The sequence below is a fragment of the Bubalus bubalis genome, chromosome 3 (genome assembly GCF_019923935.1).
Source record: "Bubalus bubalis isolate 160015118507 breed Murrah chromosome 3, NDDB_SH_1, whole genome shotgun sequence".
NCBI classification, from domain to species: domain Eukaryota; kingdom Metazoa; phylum Chordata; class Mammalia; order Artiodactyla; family Bovidae; genus Bubalus; species Bubalus bubalis.
The window spans coordinates 109222981-109245121 of record NC_059159.1 but is presented as its reverse complement, the minus strand read 5'-3'; the positions used below and the strand labels follow the sequence as shown (position 1 = coordinate 109245121).

The 22141-nt window shown below is 40.4% G+C and overlaps 1 protein-coding gene across 1 annotated transcript in view; it reads left to right on the top strand.

Annotated features, from left to right (window-relative positions):
• The window catches only part of TRPM3 (transient receptor potential cation channel subfamily M member 3), a gene marked incomplete in the record, with an annotated part of 593048 nt that overhangs the window by 397089 nt on the left and 173818 nt on the right, over positions 1-22141 (top strand). The window contains 1 exon segment of the mRNA XM_045165065.1: positions 2317-2440. Coding sequence (XP_045021000.1) covers positions 2317-2440 — 124 coding nt within the window.

Genomic DNA, 22141 nt, shown 5'->3' with positions numbered 1-22141 from the left:
TTACTTTGCCAACAAAGGTTCATCTAGTCAAGGCTATGGTTTTTCCAGTGGTGATGTATGGATGTGAGAGTTGGACTGTGAAGAAGGCTGAGCACCGAAGAATTGATGCTTTTGAACTGTGGTGTTGGAGAAGACTCCTGAGAGTCCCTTGGACTGAAAGGAGATCCAACCAGTCCATTCTGAAGGAGATCAGCCCTGGGATTTCTTTGGAAGGAATGATGCTAAAGCTGAAACTCCAGTACTTTGGGTACCTCATGCAAAGAAGAGTTGACTCATTGGAAAAGACTCTGATGCTGGGAGGGATTGGGGGCAGGAGGAGAAGGGGACAACAGAGGATGAGATGGCTGGATGGCATCACTGACTCGATGGACGTGAGTCTGAGTGAACTCCGGGAGTTGGTGATGGACAGGGAGGCCTGGTGTGCTGCGATTCATGGCATCGCAAAGAGGTGGACACAAATGAGTGACTGAACTGAACTGAAGCAATTGTCGAGTAAATATGAACAAATGAATGAATGGCTTCAAACTGGTCTACACCTAAAGCTATGGAGTCCTATGGAATAATTCGGTAATCTTGTGAGGATTTGGTATCATTTTTCAACTTTATCTAAGTCATTCTCTTTTTCTAAATGTGTATGTTCATGATATAAATCTTCCTGGGGGGCAAAAGGGGTAACACAATCCTCCATTGAGCTGAGTGACATTCCAGGGTCCTTGGAATAAATCTGTCATTGGGAATGCACTCACCTCAAAGTAGGGCCACCATAGTATCCAGCCTAGTGAGTCTAAGTGAATCTTCAATCTGGGGACACAGCAGGTCAGTGATATCATAATTTCCTGCGTGATCAACCGTGATGAAGAGAGGTGTACACCAAGAGGTGTACAAGTACACTTGCATTGCACTCGGTGTCATATGAGGCAGCATGGTGGAGTAGAAAGCACTAGACAAGGAATCAGAAGAACTGGGTTCTGGTTCTGGTTTTGCACTTGTTTTTCTAATGGTCTTAAGTAACTGGCTCTTTCTGGCTACATTGTTCTTCCCTTTTGAGTTGGACAAATCTCTTGCCTATCAAGTTTTTTGTAGGTACCAAATGAGATAATAATTATAGTATACTATTTTATCTAGGAGTTGGTACTTCTTGTGTGAAGGTGGTTTGTCAATTGTAAAAGATAGCCAAATTATGATAATTTTGTCCCTAGTCCTTAGGAGCAGTTTTATCTTCCTGATTTGGAATAGTATCTATCAATATAAAGTGAATTTTCATTCCAGCTATTTGATGGCTGGTGGAGGTAGCCTGTTCTCACCAGTCTATTGATAAAAGAGTTAAAATTAGTTGTGATTGTTCCATATTCAAGAGATAATTGAGCTTTGACTGATAATGATGCACCTTCCTTGCTTTAATTCACTCTTCTATAATACAAAAACTATCTTTTAATAAAGTAGTCAATATGATCAGGCTTTTGTTGGCAAACAACACAGTAAAAGGACCTAAATTGTGAACCAGATCAGCTACTATCTCCATGGAATGATTTTAAAGGAAACTTAAGTCCTATTTCTCCTCATTCATTGATACTCAAAAATCCTTCATTGAGATAAATTTTTTCTTTCCACAGTTGGACATGAAGTTGAAATTTAAATCTCCTTCAAATAAGTAATATAGTAAGTTTTTACCAAGATGCAAAGGATTAATTGAAGGTATTTTTTGATAACAGCACTTGAGCAAGAAGGCATTAGATATATGCCATATAAAAGAAAAAAAGGGAGAACCATCAGTTCAGTTCAGTTCAGTCGCTCAGTCGTGTCCAACTCTTTGCAATGCCATGAATCACAGCACACCAGGCCTCCCTGTCCATCACCAACTCCTGGAGTTCACTCAGACTCGCATCTATCCAGTCAGTGATGCCATCCAGCCATCTCATCCTCTGTCGTCCCCTTCTCCTCCTGCCCCCAATCCCTCCCAGCATCAGAGTCTTTTCCAATGAGTCAACTCTTCGCATGAGGTTGCCAAAGTACTGGAGTTTCAGCTTTAGCGTCATTCCTTCCAAAGTCCCAGGGCTGATCTCCTTTAGAATGGACTAAAAGTAACCAAATCCATCTTCTTACTTTACTCATTTAAGTACTGAGATTTAAAAATGGATTTATTTTTAAATGTACTTTCTAAAAAAGATTATCACAAAATAACTGCTGTGGGAAAAAAAATACTGGAAGAAAAAGCTCCTATCTAAAATAAATGTTTTCTTGTATTCTATACTTGTCAAAAATATATACTAGATAGGATCTGAGTTAACTCATTTTCAACATTTTTTTTCACTACAGACTTATAAATGAATCTTTGAGGGACCAGCTATTGGTAACCATCCAGAAGACTTTCACATACACTCGAACCCAAGCTCAGCACCTCTTCATCATCCTCATGGAGTGCATGAAGAAGAAAGAACTGGTAGGTAACAGTGTGTCTGTGGGTGGCAGAGACCTCCCCATACCCCTTCTCTCTGTTTAACCATTTTCTTGAATCACACATCAATTGTTTCTCCTTTCCAGCCAAGCTCACAGCCATCCTCAGGCTCCACTGGCTCCTGTAGCTTCCTCCCCTCAATAGCTGAGACATTGTGTTTTCTGCCCGGATTTAATGAAGTGTGGGCAGCAGGGTTCTAGCATCATTTGCTACTGAAGCTCGCCCAAATGCTCTGACTGCCTCAGTGCAATGAGGTGAGGAGAGAACATAGGTTTCCTCCCAGAGAATGCTTCCGCTGATCCTCTTAGGTTTAGGGTTTCACTTGGCTTGTGAGTCGTGAATTACTGATGTGCTTAGTATCTTAGTATCATCGATCTTAGTGGCTCAGGGTACAGGTTAATCTGTTCATGTGTACAGGTAGAAAATGAAGAAATGTACTCAAGGAAGTTTGGAAATTTCTATAATTTCCAAAGTGCCCTTCATAGCTACTGAAGAAGCATTTCTCACGTCTCAGGAAAATGTCTTAGAAATGTGCCATCACAGGGACCTTCAGTTAGGGTGAGCAGAAATAGCAGGAGATAACACTGAAGGAGCCCTTGCTATGTGCCAGGCAGAGTGCCAGATCATTCCACGTATTAACTCATGTAATCTTAGCAACTGTCCCAGTGTGAGAGGTACAGCTGTTACTCTCACCTTCTAGATGAGGAAACTCCAAGTCACCTGATGAGTAAATCAGGAACTAGACTGAAAACCAATGGTGTTTCATCTCTGTGGTAAGTATTTTTATTCAGAAATTGTCTCGTTGAAGCAAAATAGTGCATCATCCACTCTAGGTCTATTCGTGGCGGGCCTCAGTGAGATGAGATAATTCTCAAAGGCCATGGGAGCCTACCCGCTGATGAGGAGGTAGAGGAGCGGTTCACCCCTGAGCAGTGGCCTCACTCAGGCTGGGACAATCTCAAGCCTGCTGAGCATCCTAGAATGGTTATCCCTGCAGACATGAGGGTGCACTCTCCTCCAGAGGGGCACCAGGGCCAGACCCTAAAAGGATCAGCTGTGAGGCAGGGCATGTGAGAGGAACTGGAGTGAGCTGCCTGCATCCAGTTCCCCAGTAGACTACAGGCTCCCCAGACCTGGGCTGGAACCGTCTTGTTCACAACAGTGTCCCCATGTATGCGACAGTGGCTGGCACACAGTGGTGCTCACTGAGGCTGCCAGGAAGGAGGGAAGGAGGTGATTTCTCAGTTTAAAGAACTAAATATTTAGAAAAAAAAAATCTGATTCAAATAAACAAGACCAAACTCCAGAAAGCATCACATAGCCCTTGTGAAAAGCCTTTCAGCAGCTTCTAGGTTTAGCATGAAAGGAGTGAGGTGAGGACAATGGGACAGTACCTCTAATTCTTGAGTACCTGACCTAAGTAGTCTGGCTGCCCCATATAGAGAAGCCCGCGTGGAGATCAGGTTCAGAATCATGACTGCCAGCATCCCAGGAGAGCCTCTATCAACCCTGAAAGTGCCGCTGCCGTCCTCCCATCTTGGAGGCAGTTAGCTCACAAACTATTAGTCCGTGTTTCCTCCACTTTTAAGAGGGGCATGAAATTCTGAGCTTCTGTCTGCCACAGAAGGGATTTTCTCCTGACTATTAATGATTTTACAATGCTAAGGTCAGTGACTATGAAAGCTTACCAGAACTCTGCATTTCAGCAGTCCTCCAAGTTTCCTAGAAAGGCAGTCAGGCTCAAAATTCTAAGAACTAGTTGGAAATCATAAAACCAAATGAGGCTGAATGTACTTTTCTGGGTATTTTATAGGACTGTTCCCTGGGATTCTTTCTGTTTGGTAATTGTCTTGTTGCTTAATCGTGGTCTCTGCTGAAATGTCAACTGTATTTTATTGTGACATATTCATTGTAAGAAATATGAGGTATCCCTAGCTCTAGACTAAGGACATGTGATCTTAACAAGCAGTAAGTTGTCCTGATCTCCATCCACATCTGGGCAGAAATTAGGATTTTTAAAATCATAAGTGTAATTAATTTCCAGTTTTGAAGGACTGTGTGTATGGATAGTACTAGATGCTTTAGAAAGGAGGTGGGAGGAGCTTGGCATTATTTTTCTCCTTTTGAAGGAAGTAGGGGAGGGAACAGAGGCTGAAGAGTTGTGGGGATGTGCGCACAACCAGGATGAGCAGATACCTGCAGAGCCCAGGTATCTTCTCCTCATCACACAACAGCAAGCATCTTTCAAGTTGCTTTTGTTTTCTTTTTTTCTTATTTAGGTGGTCTAAAGTTTTTATGGGACTTCCCTTGTGTTTTTACTCCCTGATTAGATTTTTTTTTTTTTTCTGATTAGATATTTAATCCATCTAGTATTTGGTACAGAGTTTCCTTGCAACTTTTTAAAAATTGAAGTGTAGTTGATTTCTAGTATTTCAGGTGTACAGCAAAATGATTCATTTATATATATATATTATGTATATATATATATATCTTGTATACATATGTATAAAGAATTTTCAGATTCTTTTCCATTATAGTTTACTACAAGATATTGAATATAGTTCCTTGTGCTATACAGTAGGTCCTTGTTGTTTATTTTATATATGGTAGTGTGTATCTGTTGATCCCTGTTATCCCTCCTCCCCTTTCCTCTTTGGTAACCATAAGTTTGCTTTCTATCTGTGAGTCCATTTCTGTTTTGTAAATAAGTTCCTATATATCATATTTTAGATTCCACATGTAAGTGATAGCACATAGTATTTGTCTTTCTCTTTCTGACTTACTTTGCTGAGTATGATCATCTCTAGGTCCGTTCACATTGCTGATGGTATTATTTCATTCTTTCTATGGCTGAGTAATGTTCTGCTGTATATTTGTACCACATCTTTAACCATTCATCCATCAGTGGACACTTAGGTTGCTTCCATGTCATGAATATTGTAAATAATGCTGCTGTGACTACTAGGGTGCATGTTTCTTTTTGAATTAGTATTTTTGTCTTTTCTGGGTATATGCCCAGGAGTGGGATTGCTGAATCATATAGTAGCTCTATTTTTAGTCTTTTAAGGAAACTCCTTACTGTTCTCCATAGTGGCTACACCAGTTTACATTCCCACCAACTAGTGTAGGAAGGTTCCTCTTCAAATTTCTTTTGATTCCCTTTATGAATGAAGTGGGATGTCATATCCTGAAGTCAGTCTAACCATTCATTTCCAAGTTCAACTTAAGGATTTGGTTCTAGAGCTGTTCTTACATCTTTCTCATCCCAGCATCCTATTAACAGTGTCATAAAGACCTGCACTACAGATGCATATTTAGCTTGTGAAATCAGGCCTCTGGGCTATGTGGCCTCATGGAAAATATGCCTTGTTGGGCCCTTTGTATGAGTACTTCCTACACACTTCATATTGTTCCTTAAAAAAAAATCACTTCTACTCGGCTTACTTCCAAACTTGGGTCAAAACACCTCAAATCCTGTCATCTTCTGAGAAGATATATCCTTCTAGAAACCAACCCATGAGCTAAATCCCATCACTGTTATCTAGGAAAAAATATTAAAATAAAAGCAATAAAAACTTTCCACAGCAACATAGTAATTTGGGGTCAAATGTAAGGGGTCAATGGTCCTCCACTTCCTTCTTCTCCAAAGGCATGTGGTCATAAAGAACATTAGGACAGGAAAAGAGGGCCCCAGTGGCTTAGCACGCTCTGAGGCTGATTACATGTATAGAAAGCACAGAGCTTTTAGTTCCAGAGGACAGTGCCAGCTCCCTCCCTCTGCTGCTGCCTCTCGGAGCTCCCACCTGCCCTCTGAACTCCTGCAGAAGCTTCCCCCACATCCTCACTGCCAACCCACCAGCCTTAGCCTGGGCAGTACATTTTCTACAAACACTTTGTTGTGATGGAGTATTGATAGACTCAGCAATGTAAGCCCTATGATATGTGTGCCCCTAAACAAGTCATGGTGGAGGATGGCAGCTGCCTGGCTCCTTTTTTACAATCTTTCATTTCCATGCTAATGGCTCCTCTAATTTGCTATCTTCCTTTCCCAGCTGCTGGACCTCCTAGGGACCAGTGCTATTCACTTTGCCACTGTTACCAAGTCTAAGCTTGCTTTGCCTGCAGCACAACAGGCCAATAAGTCTACAGATGATGTGTTGGGGCAAGGAATACAACTTTATTTGGAAAGCAGCAGACTGAGAAGATGGCACACTAATGTCTCAAAATAACCATATTATCAGGGTCTGGATGTCAGGTTCTTTTATAAAACAGAGATGAGGGGAAAAGAGGAAGTAAAGTAAAAAGGCCATTAATCTAGCACATATCTCCTGAAATGTCCAGCCATAGGGAGGGGATGTGTTAATTTTTTCCTTCCTATCCACTCGTGGACAGGATCCAGAACAAAGGCATTTTGGTTTAACATTCAGGCAGAGATGCAGGGTTCCCTGAGGCCGATCTTTGTGTCTGGACAGTATCCTTTTAGGGAACAAAAGCAATGTGAAGCAAAGGTTCTGAAATAAAAGAAACAGACCCAACTTGGAGTCACAATTGGCTCTTCCCTGTAATACCACCACTTCCCAGTCACACCTGACAAATCATGTCTCCACTCAAAATTGATGCTGCTCTAAAATCCAAGTCCCACCCCCAAATACAAGAATCTTTCCCCCCCTCCAACCATCACTTCATATCAAACTTGAATGCCAAGCTTCTCCATAATTCACTAGTCTGATACCAAATTCCTGAGATCATCCACATGAAATATACTTTCATCCACATAAAAGTATGTTTTAAAGTGTAGTTTTCTGTGTCCTATTCCTAGTTGATAGTCCAAACAATCACTCCCAAAGCTGAGTCATTGTTTCTAATTCAGTTAGGTCTTTGGTCATAGTGAGCAATCTCTTTATTCATCTCTAGTCAGTGGATCAGAGAAGGCAATGGTGCCCCACTCCAATGCTCTTGCCTGGAAAATTCCATGGATGGAGGAGCCTAGTAGGCTGCAGTCCATGGGGTCGCTAACAGTCAGACACGACTGAGTGACTTCACTTTCACTTTTCACTTGCATTCATTGAAGGAAATGGCAATCCACTCCAGTGTTCTTGCCTGGAGAATCCCAGGGACGGGGGAGCCTGGTGGGTGGCCGTCTATGGGGACGCACAGAGTGGACACGAATGAAGCGACTTAGCAGCAGCAGCAGCAGCAGCAGCAGCAGTCAGAGGACACCCTCTCCTGTTCTCTACAATCATTGTTCTAAACCTCTTACATGTTACTCTGACTGCTTCTCAGGGTCTTTTGTAATGCATTTCAGAATCTTTATGGTATGGCAACATGAAGTTCCTTCTTTCTTATAGCTTGGTCTTATTTCCAAATAATGATTCTAAAATCTGGAAGTAAATGTTGCAACTAGACTATTATGTTTATCCAGTCCATCAATTCAAGATGTATAGGACTGAAAATAAACTGATTTTTTAAGACATTAGTCAAGAATCTTCCAAGGATGTCTAGAGATATAGAAAAGAGGTAGTTTGGGGAGAATTGGAGGGGCCCTGGTATCTACCTTTATTTGGAAGATGATGGACAGAAACAACCTGAGAAGCTAAATTTAAGGAATAGGATCACTATTATGTCCCAGCAGCTGAAGGTGTAGCATCTCAATAGCATCATATTCTCACTTGGGTAGAGCACCTTAAGGCAAGGAAAAGCCAAGGACGTAGAAAATGTGCTAATGGAATAAATTGAAGCAAAGATATTAGGTCATCAAGTTTGTGTCCTTTTCAGTAACTTCTCTGTAGCATTTGATGCTGTCAACTCCTCTTCCCTCTGCCACTACTTTCCTGAGAAGTCAGTGATGTTAGACTTTAGATTCTTTTTCTGATTCCTTGCCATTTCTCTTACAGTTCATTAATCTTTCTATTGCTAGCTCCTCTTCTTCCTCCTCATACTATAAAAAGAGATTTATCAAAGACCAGTTCTTGGCCATTTCCCCTTTCATTTATTATTCTGACTTCAGTTATTTTGAGACAACTCCCAAATGCGCACATATCGAGCCTTGTCTTCCTCCAGGCTCCTTCATTTCCAGAGTCCATGCTTTCAAACATCCCCTCACTCTTCCTTTCTTAACCTATGGCTGTGCCCTATTAACCTGGTTCCCCCTAACCCAGTATCCCCCCATCAATCCATTTTATACACTGCAGGGATTTACAAACTTCTGTAAAGAGGCAGATGGTAAGTAGGTTAGGTTTTGTGTGCCCCAAACAGGTCTGTCACATATTTTTCTGTTTGTTTATTTGATTTTAAACAAACCTTTAAAATTTAAGAACCATTCTCAGCTTATTGGCTATAGGAAAACAGACCAGGGGCCAAATTTGACCCTCAAATTATGGTTTGTTGACTCCTGTTGTATAGTACAGAGAAGGCAATGGCACCCCACTCCAGTACTCTTGCCTGGAAAATCCCATGGGCGGAGGAGCCTGGTGGGCTGCAGTCCATGGGGTCACTAAGAGTCGGATACAACTGAGCGACTTCACTTTCACTTTTCCCTTTCATGCATTGGAGAAGGAAATGGCAACCCACTCCAGTGTTCTTGCCTGGAGAATCCCAGGGACAGGAGAGCCTGGTAGGCTTCCGTCTATGGGGTCACACAGAGTTGGACATGACTGAAGCGACTTAGCAGCAGCAGCAGCAGCAGCTGTATAGTATTGCTAGACACTCTTGCTGGAGGATAGAACCAGTTCCATCAGTCCTTTGAATATGGAATATAATGTGTTGCTTATAGTGCCAGTTTTATATTTCACCACTTTTTTACAGACCCCTCACACTAACCAAGCTAATTGTCTTGCAATCCTTTTTTAATGTCCTACTTCCTTGAATTTGTTCAAGTGTAGAGCCCTCTCTTTAGCCATAGCCAGTTGCCAAACTCATGCACATATATGCACATACATGCACACATGCATGCGCACGCACACACACACCTAGAAGATACCTCACTCCTTTATTTGTAACTCTCCTGTGGCACTTATTTGTACTTTTAAGTTATTTATATATATATATATATCTCCAGCTTTCCATGTAAGCTGTTAAGAGCAGAGTCTCTAATTTGTTATTCTGTTTCCCCTGCATTCACTATCCCTAACTGTGCTTATTGGATCCCAATAAATCTTTGTTTAATGGGTGAGTGAGTGAATGAATGAATTCAGATGAATATACATTAAGGCAGAGAGGTACATATTCAGTATCCACAAATTGCCCTAAAATCTTTACTAGTACGGTGTCATGTATCCTTAAGGTTTCATAGATTGGTTTATGGATGTAGATTTGATTTGGGGCCAATTGCTTAAGTTACTGGACCTAGGGGAGGTATCTCAGTATGGTTGTTATGAGGAACAAGCTCTCAAAACAGAAAAACCTATATTCAAATTCTGTCTATGAGTCAGTACAGATGCAAGTTAGAGTACACATGTAGATACCTACTCTTATCCTTGTTTTTTCTCTAGTCCTGGTTATAATTGTCTTTGGGGCACAGTTTAACTTGAGTCACTTGTCATCCATCTTCATGTTCATCTCCCTTCCTGCTCATCTTCACGGACAGAGAGTATAGACAAGAGGAACCATATAGGTAAAGTCCTCCTTGGTGGGAAAGGAGTGAGCCTGTGTCTTCCTTGTTTGACATCAGTGCCCAAACAAGTGCAGCAGATCTCCTATGGCCACAAAGGAAAAAATTTCTTAGAGCTGAAAAAGGTATTTTTAAGCCAAATGGCTAAAAGTCATAGAGTCATGTATCAAGGTTAGAAAATAGTTCTATCTAACATAGGAAGGATTGGGGGCAGGAGGAGATGGGGACGAAAGAGGATAAGATGGCTGGATGGCATCACTGACTCGATGGACGTGAGTCTGAGTGAACTCGGGGAGTTGGAGATGGACAGGGAGGCCTGGCGTGCTGTGATTCATGGGGTCGCAAAGAGTCAGACACAACTGAGCGACTGAACTAAACTGAACTGAACATAGTACATGGGAAGAAATAGAAATGCTCTTTGAGATCAATGCTGAATTGTACCTAGATCCTTTTAAGTTCATTTAACTCTCCCTATAACATAATTGAGGCTTCTCAGGTGGCGCTAGTGGTAAAGAACCCACCTGCCAATGCAGGAGATTAAAAGATGCAGGTTCAATCCCTGGGTCAGGAAGATACCCTGGAGGAAGGCATGGCAATCCACTCCAGTATTCTTGCCTGGAGAATCCCATGGAGAGAGGACCCTGGAGGGCTACAGTCCATAGTGTAGCAAAGAATTGGACACAACTGAAAAGACTTAACATGCACACGCGTAACATAATTTAAGGCCGGACACAACTGAGCGACTAAACACAGCACAGCACATATATGAGATGGTGGAAAGAGGATGTAGGGGAAGTATCACTCCATTAAAAATGTTTCCATATTAGTTCTTAAAGCACAGTGGGTAATTTTTGGAAGTTCTGAAGCTCTTTAGGTGATTAGAATATCCTTATCTTAGGAATAAGGATGATGAAGGCTTTGGAGTCAATGCGTCTGACTTCAAATCCTACATCTGTCATTTAATATGTGGCAATAGGCAAGTTATTTAGTGTTTAGATTAGTTAGTTTTCTCTTCCAGGAAGTTGAGATAATGATAGTATTTATGTTATGGGGTTAATTATAAGGGTTAAATGAGTTAATATATGCAAAGAACATAGTGAGCATTAAATAAATACTTTTACTGTAACACTAATGATGATGTCTATATAACACTTTAACAAAGATGATTTTCTTGTCATCTTATTTGATACTGCAGTCAACCTTGCTAAGGTCAGTTTTAGTATTTCCTAGGGAAACCAAGACTCAAAGATTTAAGTATAAGCCCAACATCAGGTAGCTTATTAGAGGTAACCCCAAGACTTGAACCAAGAGCATCCTTCTGCAAGTTCTCAGCTCTTTCCCCAATATTTCAGCTGATTCTATGTTCTAAATATCAGGTATGACCAAGTTTAAAATGATTTTATGTATACTTACAGCTGATTCATGTTCAGTTCAGTTCAGTCGCTCAGTCATGTCTGACTCTTTGCGACCCCATGAATTGCACCACACCAGGCCTCCCTGTCCATCACCAACTCCAGGAGTCCATCAAGTCGGTGATGCCATCCAGCCATCTCATCCTCTGTTGTCCCCTTTTCCTCCTACCCCTAACCCCTCCCAGCATCAGAGTCTTTTCCAATGAGTCAACTCTTCGCATGAGGTGGCCAAAGTACTGGATTCATGTTGATGTATGGCAAAAATCATCACAATATGGTATTATTCTCCAATTAAAATAAATTAATCAATTTTAAAAATAAAGTAGGAGCTCATTTACTCTTTCATTTCTATAATAATTGGAGCAAATATTTATTAGATTTTTAGAGTCCTGGAAAGAAAAGAATACATTATTGATATTCTTGGAATGCCCTCTACCCCTATACAGTAGTCGTGATAGTCCTATAGGGAAAATGTAAGCACAGTGTCCAAATCACTTGAAATTTCTTCATCAAGGCATACTGAAATTATTCTTTTCCAGCATAATATTTTAATCAGGCTAACTAGGAACCCCAAATTAAAGATCAACTCTCCTATATTCTCACAGCATATTCATTGAAATAAAAAAGAAATTTGAATGAAATTTCATTTACACAATTTCTTTATAAGACAGCCAATAATAATGAGAAGAACACCTTTCATCAAATGATGCATAATGTATAATAATGCCTTATAATAGAAAAAGGTCTGTTGCACTCCTTGTGTTATTTGAGCTGCAAAGTAAATGGGACAGGAATTACATCTTTTTTTTCAGTTAATTAGAAAAATTAAACAAATTGAGGAAGATTACAGAAGTATACAGAAAATAGCCATTGGAGTTTTAACCTTACAATCCAGGTCTCAGATTCTTTCTCATAATCAACAAAAATGCATAGAATTTTAATGCCTCTTTCAACCATATTCATTTAAAAATACTAATAGAGTAAGGCAGTGGGGAAATATAGCAAGTATTTTCTTTTACTAAGAAAAATAAAATAATGCAATAATTAAAATATAAATAATGTACAGAAATAAACACGTTGTTGTATTATTTTATTTCCTTTAAGAGCTGACTTACTAAATAATTTACATGACAATTGGTTTGAGTTCCAACTCTAGAAAGACTGTTCATCTTACTCCCACTCTGTATTTTCCCTATCCTCCCTGGTCCAGTGTCTCACCATTTTCTCCTAGATCTTTGGTGTCTGCTTGGTCTCACTGCCACCAGTCTCTCCATTCCAACTAACACTCAACTGCTGAATGGATCCTTTTAAAGAACATCTCTTATGACTTCTCATCTACTCAGAAACCCATATCTCACTCTTCAATGTTTTCCAAAGTGAAGAAAACCCACTACCAATTGCATATGAGATAATTTCAGGTAGAATGCAAATTCATTTTATTATTTTAAAAGGTATGTTTTTATTTACATATGTATTAGAAATGATTATAATAAAACACAAAACCATGGATATTAAGCCTTAAAAAATAAAAGTTTTAAAGGAGGATCAGTTTGAAAAAAGATCTAATTGTCATATTATGATATAAATAATGGCAGAAAGATGAAAATTGTACAAGAATGACTGTAGGTTGAAACATACTGGTTTTCAGAATTAATTTTCAGTTTCTTAACCTAGCGTTCAAGATCCTCTGTGATCCAGATCTAGTCTACTTTTCTGGTCAACACTGAGCAGTACTACTACTTTTGTCGCTTATTACTCTAGTCTCACCATATCTAATTTTCTTTGAGAGAAAAGACTATGCCTTATACATCTTTCTGCATTTTGTGCAAGCTCTTGAATCCTCTCTCAAAATTAAATGCACTGGGTCCTATAAGCAGTGGGACAGAGTTCACTCCTACCCTTCAGCCTATTCCCAAATAGGAATTTTTCTATTCTAAATGGGAATACATGGACTAGTGTTTTCCCTGAATTCAATAGAGCAACAAATCAGCCTAGTGTCCAAGAACAACTAGAAGTCTCTAGGGAGTTCTGTGAATCCTCTGAAAATGTACATAAGATTCTGTGTGTGTATGCATTTCATGGAAAGAATGCATTCAATTCTCAGATTCCCCAAGGTATGAGTAACTCCAGAGTTAAGAACCACTATATTAGAGGCCTCTCCATGGCAGCAACCAAATTATAATCATGGGAATCATAAACTTTGCCTCACATTCCTTCTGGTTCCTCAGAGATATCCCATTTAGATAAACATTTAAACTCTGAGCAATTTTTAAATGTGTGAACTTCCACATTTTTCAATATGAGTTTTGTAGAGATAACCTCTTCCGTGCTAAATAGTCAATCATGCATTTTAGGAAGATATCCACTTACAAATGGACTGTGATCCAAGGATCTATTTACATTCCAGAATCCATTTTCTGATATAGCAGTGTAAATAATTTAGCAAAACTCTGGTTTGCTATAAAAAGTCTAAGAACAGGAAACCACGAAGTGTTGTAGGAAGGAAGGAAAAGATTGTCATTCCCTTCTTTGGGACATCCCCATCATCTTTTTCCAGTGTTACCCATCCCCCACCTCCTATAATTCCACATCCTGCCTGCACAGCATCTTATCTGGAAATCTGAAGTCCCAGCAGCAGGACTGAAAGCTCTTTGACCTCTGTAACTTGCTTGAGCTTCCAACAGCGGAAACTTACTGAACCAAAGGAATAATTGATTAGGGGACTTTAAGGTAGTATAATAAATTAAGAGGGAAATACAGGCAGGAAGGACAATGAAAATGTAGGATGTTGAGTCTTTTATGGAAATCTTCTAATGCCAACTCTCATATTCAAATCATTTCCAAACTCTGCTTCCTACAGCATCTTCATGATGTGGAAAAACGTGGAGAAAAGGCATGCTGAACATGACATGTCTACCTTTTCTCTGTTTTAAATTCATCTTAGTTCTCCAACCCTTTCCCAGTAATACTTCAGTCAACTAAAGTTAACTAAAGTTTGAAAATTACTTCTTCAAAATAGACAGTGTTTCCCAGCTTATTCCCTTCCTCCTCTTCTTTTATTCCATAGTTCTTTCTTTTAATTTAATTAAAGAATAGTTGATATATGAGCTTCCCTGGTAGCTCAGACGGTAAAGAATCTGCCTGCCATGTGGGAGACCTGGGTGCAGTCCCTGGGTTGGGAAGATCCCCTGCAGGAGGCATGGCAACGCACTACAGTATTCTTGCCTGGAGAATCCCACGGACAGAGGAGCCTGATGGGTTAGAGTCCATGGGGTCACAAAGAATCGGACGTGAATAGGCACAGCATAGTTGATTTCCAGTGTGTTAATTTCTGCTGTACAGCAGAGTGACTCAGTTATTCAAATATATATACTTGTTCATATTCTTTTCCATTATGGTTTATCATAGGATATTGAATTTAGTTCCCTGTACTATATAGTAGGTACTTGTTGTTTATCCAGCCAATGTATAGTTGTTTGCATCTGCCAATTCCAAACTCCCACTTTTCCCTCCCCACCCAACCTCCTCCTTGGAAACCACAAGTCTGTTCTTTATGTCTGAGTATGTTTCTGTTTCATAGCTATGTTCATTTGTGTCGAATTTTAGATTCCACGTAAAGTGACATCATATAGTATTTGTCTTTCTGACTTTTTAATTTGTTTTTAATTGAAAGATAATTTCTTTACAATATTGTTTTGGTCTCTGCTATACAGCAACATGAATTAGCCATAGGTATACATATGTCTATACAAAACTGTACAAAAAAGATCAATACAAAAAAGATCTTCATGACCCAGATAATCATGATGGTGTGATCACTCACCTAGAGCCAGACATCCTGGAATGCAAGGTCAAGTGGGCCTTAGGAAGCATCACTATGAACAAAGCTAGTAGAGGTGATGGAATTCCAGTTGAGCTATTTCAAATCCTAAAAGATGATGCTGTGAAAGTGCTGCACTCAGTATGCCAGCAAATGTGGAGAACTCAGCAGTGGCCACAGGACTAGAAAAGGTCAGTTTTCATTCCAATCCCAAAGAAAGGCAATGCCAAAGAATGCTCAAACTACTGCACAATTGCACTCATCTCACACGCTAGTAAAGTAATGCTCAAAATTCCTCAAGCCAGGCTTCAACAGTACATGAACCGTGAACTTCCAGATGTTCAAGCTAGATTTAGAAAAGGCAGAGGAACCAAAGATCAAATTGCCAACATCCATTGGGTCATCAAAAAAGCAAGAGAGTTCCTGAAGAACATCTACTTCTGCTTTATTGACTGTGCCAAAGCCTTTGACTGTGTGGACCACAACAAACTCTGGAAAATTCTGAAAGAGATGGGAATACCAGACCACCTGACCTGCCTCCTGAGAAACTTGTATGCAGGTCAGGAAGCAACAGTTAGAACTGGACATGGAACAACAGACTGGTTCCAAATAGGGAAAGGAGCACGTCAAGGCTCTATATTGTCATCCTGATTATTTAACTTATATGCAGAGTACATCATGAGAAACGCTGGGCTGGAAGAAGCACAAGCTGGAATCAAGATTGCCAGGAGAAATATCAATAACCTCAGATATGCAGATGACACCACCCTTATAGCAGAAAGTGAAGAGGAACTAAAAAGCCTCTTGATGAAAGTGAAAGAGGAGAGTGAAAAAGTTGGCTTAAAGCTCAACATTCAGAAAACAAAGATCATGGCATCCGGTCCCATCACTTCATGGGAAATAGATGGGGAAACAATGGAAACAGTGAGAGGCTTTATTTGTTGGGGCTCCAAAATCACTGCAGATGGTGACTGCAGCCATGAAATTAAAAGATGCTTGCTCCTTAGAATAAAAGTTATGACCAACCTAGACAGCATATTAAAAAGCAGAGACATGACATTGCCAACAAAGGTCCCTCTAGTGAAGGCTATGGTTTTTCCAGTAATCATGTATGGATGTGAGAGTTGGACTATAAAGAAAGCTGAGCCCAAAGAATTGATGCTTTTGAACTGTGGTATTGGAGAAGACTCTTGAGAGTTCCTTGGACAGCAAGGAGATCTAACCAGTCCATCCTAAAGGAAATCAGTCCTGAATATTCATTGGAAGGACTGATGCTGAAGCTCAAACTCCAATACTTTGGCCACTTGCTGCGAAGAACTGACTCATTGGAAAAGACCCTGATGCTGGGAAAGATTGAGGGCAGGAGGAGAAGGGGACGACAGAGGATGAGATGGTTGTATGGCATCACTGACTCAACGGACATGAGTTTGAGTAAGCTCCGTGAGTTTTTGATGGACAGGGAGGCCTGGCGTGCTGCAGTCCATGGGGTCGCAAAGAGTCGGACATGACTGAGCCACTGAACTGAACTGACTGATACATGTCCCCCTCCTTCTTGAACCTGACTTATTTTGTTTAATATGATAATCTATGGGTCCATCTATGTTGCTGCAAATGACATTATTTCATTCTTGTTATGGCTGAGTAATATTCCATTGTGTATATGTGCACCACATCTTCTTTATCCATTTTTCTGTCAGTGGATACTTAGGTTGTTTCCGTGTCTTGGCTATTGAGAATAGTGCTCCTATGAACATAGGGATGCATGTATCTTTTCTCACTATAGTTTTGTCAGGATATACGTGCAGGAGTGGGATTGCTAGATCAAATGGCAACTCCATTTTTAGTTTTTGAGGGCAACCTCCATACTGTTTTCCGTAGTGGCTGTACCAATTTATATTCCCACCAACAGTGTAAGACACTTCCTCCACCTCTGATTACACAATTTTACACAAACCTGTAAGTCTTATTGTGTTTTTGACCTACAGTGTTTGCAGGAGGAAGAGGAGAGTAGAGGGTTGAGGGGAAAATAAGTAGGAAGAAGTTAGGCTATTTATATACATAAGTTACCGTAAACCAGGTGTCTGAAACCAGATACTTTCTACTTTCTTTTCCGTGCTAATCAATGTGTATAAAATACCTTCTATCATTTGAACTCATTTGCCCACACTTCCTTCTATATTTGTGCTTCTTCTTATTAGATGTGAGGCTCAGTAAATGAATACATTCATCAAATTCCAAGGTTTGAGGCAGGGCCATTAGCCTGGTGTTGATCACATGTTGCTCAATATATCATTTTCCCAAGTTTCACCAAACCCAAAACTTGACCTGAGGAAATTACCCTAATCAGAGAAGACAAACTGCACAAAGATCACTGCTGCTCTATTATCTCTATCATTTAGTTTTGGGTTTTTACTTGACCATCTTATCCCTCAAAAAGAATTTAAACATTGTATCCACCAATCTCCTTTCCATTAAATAATATTCCCTTTCTTTTTCCTTCTCACTTGGCATTTGTGTTTTCTTTATTCTCTGCCCATTTGTCCACTTCCAATGTTTGTTATTGGCACATGGCTATCAACCGTGGGGCCAGTGCTCAGCCCTTCTTCTGGAACTGGTCTGTCATCTTCATTCCATAGTGATGTGACTTACACTTCAACCTTCCCTATGCTTGTGGGCCTTAGCATTTGCCTGTGGCAGCCACATAACTGTAGTTTCCTTCCCCTACTTCTTCTCCTTCTTTTTAATTCGTAGAAACATAGACATATAATTCATAGAAGCATAGAGGCTTGGAGTATTAAGAAACCACTTAGTAGTGATTCTCAGCCTTGGCTGCACATTAGAATCACCTGGGGAGCTTTAAAAACTGCTGATGCCTAGATCCCACACCTGGATCCCTCACTCAGTTCTGGAGTATTTCCTGAGTGTGAAAGATGTTAAAAAGCTCTCCATGTGGGACTTTATCATATAAGACAATGCTTTCTTCTGCACCATTATCACTTACGTGTTCTATTTCCTTCTGTGCCTTTGGGCTTAGAGAAGGTTTAGCATAATTTTCCACAAGGAGATGGACTCATTTTTCTGTGAAATAAATTAAAAATCCACTTATATGAAATACATTATTTTCCAAAGATACCAGCAAATGAAGTATCATGATCCAATGAGAACAGGCCTGGTGGCACTGGGTGGAGAAAGAACATTATTAAGTAAAATTGGCTCCTACTGACTTGATTTTAAATGTTGTGATCACATCCTCCTCCACCCTCCTCCAAACACTTGGCCATGACTTACAACAGTGGTGAGAATGAGTGTTGGGGTCTCACACCACATTATGGGCTCTCTACACACGCCAGTGATAAGCCATGCAATGATAAAAGACAGGTAAGAGGCTGAAGGTATCACTGAGTCATGGAGGAAAGGGAAGAAAGGGAGGAAGTAGAGGAGGAGAGAAAAAAAGGAATAATCCATCCCTGGCAATGGCAATGGCAAACCACTTGCCTGGAAAATCCCATGGGCTGCAGTCCATGGGGTCGCGAAGAGTCGGACACAACTGAGCGACTTCACTTTCACTTTTCACTTTCATGCATTGGAGAAGGAAATGGCAACCCACTCCAGTGTTCTTGCCTGGAGAATCCCAGGGACGGGGGAGCCTGGTGGGCTGCCGTCCTATGGGGTCGCACTAGCTTGCCAGTTGCTTTTTGTAATTTTATCTTCACTACAATACCAAGAGGCAAATAATGCCATCCCTATTTTTACAGATTAAAAGGATTCTTGGAGTGACTGGTGGCCACTTAGCTAGTAAGTGGCCTGATTGGCCTCCTCCAACCACTTCTGCCTTACTGTCATCACCTGTTCAAAGTCTACTGCCCTAGTTTTGAAGGGGACATAGACTCTCCAGATCTGAGTGAAATAAAGTTGCAAGTGGGAGGAAGGGCAGTCTGCACCCAGGGGAGGAGTGCTACATCTCTCATCCCTCTGGGTGGAGGCAAGCTGACTTAGGATCCAAGAAATGGAGTTTGAGTTTTTCAGGCAGCATGTTGACCTCCAAAGGGATCTGGGTCACAGGAAAAACAAATTCCAACAGAGGTCCCAGCAGGTGCTATTATACATTAATGCAAAGTCTTGAATGGTGAATCTTTTTTGCCAGGCTTCCCCAGGAAATGGGCTGGAGAGCTTCTATTATTGGGGACAGTTTTGGTTGTTGTGAGAAGGCAGAACATTCACAAAAACCCACCATTCTCTCATCTAACAACACCAAGATACAGTCAAATGCTAATAATTCAAACACCTGGATAAACCTGTACTACAGCCAAATGGCATCATTTTGTTTCCATAATTGTAGAGAACAGAATGATAACCAAAGGGAGAAATCTCTTACAATATAGTATTTAGGGGTGGGAGGTGGCCAACTCTCAAGAGAGATTTTCCCAAGGAATGATTACCAGTGTTCACCCTGTTTTTCTTGCTCTAGCACTGGTCTCTCATCTCAGTCACTCTGGTCTTCTTTCACCTCAAACACCCCTGAGGCTTTTTTGGTCTTAGACATTTGCTTATATCTTCCATTTGTCTGAAACCTTTCCCTCCAGCCTCCATGTTGCTGGCTCTTATTCTTCATTTACAACTTGAACATCACCTCCTCCAGGAAGCCTTCCCTGACCACCCTATAAAAGCAGTGCCCCCCCCTTTTTTTTTAATTTTATTTTATTTAACTTTACAATGTTGTGCCACAGGTATACATGTGTTCCCCATCCTGAACCCTCCTCCCTCATCCCTCCCCATACCATCCCTCTGGGTCATCCCAGTGCACCAGCCCCAAGCATCCAGTATCATGCATCGAACCTGGACTGGCGACTAGTTTCATATATGATATTATACATATTTCAATGCCATTCTCCCAAGTCATCCCACCCTCTCCCTCTCCCACAGAGTCCAAAAGACTGTTCTATACATCAGTGTCTCTTTTGCTGTCTCGTACACAGGGTTATTGTTACCATCTTTCTAAATTCCATATATATGCGTTAGTATACTGTATTGGTGTTTTTCTTTCTGGCTTACTTCACTCTGTATAATAGGCTCCAGTTTCATCCATCTCATTAGAACTGATTCAAATGTATTCTTTTTAATGGCTGAGTAATACTCCATTGTGTATATGTACCACAGCTTTCTTATCCATTCATCTGCTGATGGACATCTAGGTTGCTTCCATGTCCTGGCTATTATAAACAGTGCTGCAATGAACAAAGGCTGCGAAAAGAGACAAAGAAGGTCACTATATAATGATCAAAGGATCAATCCAAGAAGAAGATATAACAATTATAAATATATATGCACCCAACATAGGAGCACCGCAATATGTAAGACAAATACTAACAAGTATGAAAGGAGAAATTAATGATAGCACAGTAATAGTGGGAGACTTTAATACCCCACTCACACCTATGGATAGATCAACTAAACAGAAAATTAACAAGGAAACACAAACTCTAAACGATACAATAGACCAGTTAGACCTAACTGATATCTATAGGACATTTCATCCCAAAACAATGAATTTCACTTTTTTTCTCAAGCGCACACGGAACCTTCTCCAGGATAGATCACATCCTGGGCCATAAATCTAGCCTTGGTAAATTCAAAAAATAGAAATCATTCCAAGCATCTTTTCTGACCACAATGCAGTAAGATTAGATCTCAATTACAGAAGAAAAACTATTAAAAATTCCAACATATGGAGGCTGAACAACACGCTGCTGAATAACCAACAAATCACAGAAGAAATCAAAAAAGAAATAAAAATTTGCATAGAAACGAATGAAAATGAAAACACAACAATGCAGTGCCCCCTTTTCTTTCCATTATTTGTTCCCTAGTAGCATTTACCACCAGAGAAGGCAATGGCACCCCACTCCAGTATTCTTGCCTGGAAAATCCCATGGGTGGAGGAGCCTGGTAGGCTGCAGTCAATGGGGTCGCGAAGAGTCGGACACAACTGAACGACTTCACTTTCACTTTTCACTTTCATGCATTGGAGAAGGAAATGGCAACCCACTCCAGTGTTCTTGCCTGGAAAATCCCAGGGATGCGGGAGCCTGGTGGGCTGCCGTCTATGGGGTCGCACAGAGTCGGACACAACTGAAGCGACTTAGCAGCAGCAGCAGGGGCATTAACCACACTTGACAATCCTCTCATTTATTTATATTTGCACATATTTTTGTTTATCTGCACCTTTAGCCTCTACAAAAGCATATCTGTCTTGCCTAGCATGTCACACATTTCTAAATACAAAGTAGATGCTCAATTTAAATATTTGCTGAATAGCAAACAAAGCCCACATCTCCCATGTCTGATGCTGTGTCTTCTCCCCCTACCCTTTTTTATAACTACTTTTTAGGGTGGGCTCTATTTCAGACACTGTGCTGTTGACACTTTGCTCATATTTCATTTAAGACTCAAAACACTCCTATGTGATAGATGTTATTTCTCTATTTTACAAATTAAGAAATTAAGGTTTGATAAATTAGTATTCTTGCCTAAGCCAAGATCATAACTGAAACAGCCAGGATTCAAACACAGGTGTGTCTAATTCCAAAGCTTGTGCTCTTTTAAACAGGAATGTTGGAGAGGACAAATAATCTTTCCAAAGAACTAAACAACAATGCTTCTCATTTATCTTTCTTCTTCTCCTTTTATTTGTTCATTCCTTCTCTCCATGTCCCCACTTAACATTGGCAAAAACATGCACATTCGTTGGCAAGAAACACAGGGAAATAATCCCTGACTCAGATAGAACCTTATAGAAATCATGAAGTCAGAAAGCCATGTTGAATGGCAAGCTCCTTTCCATGGTA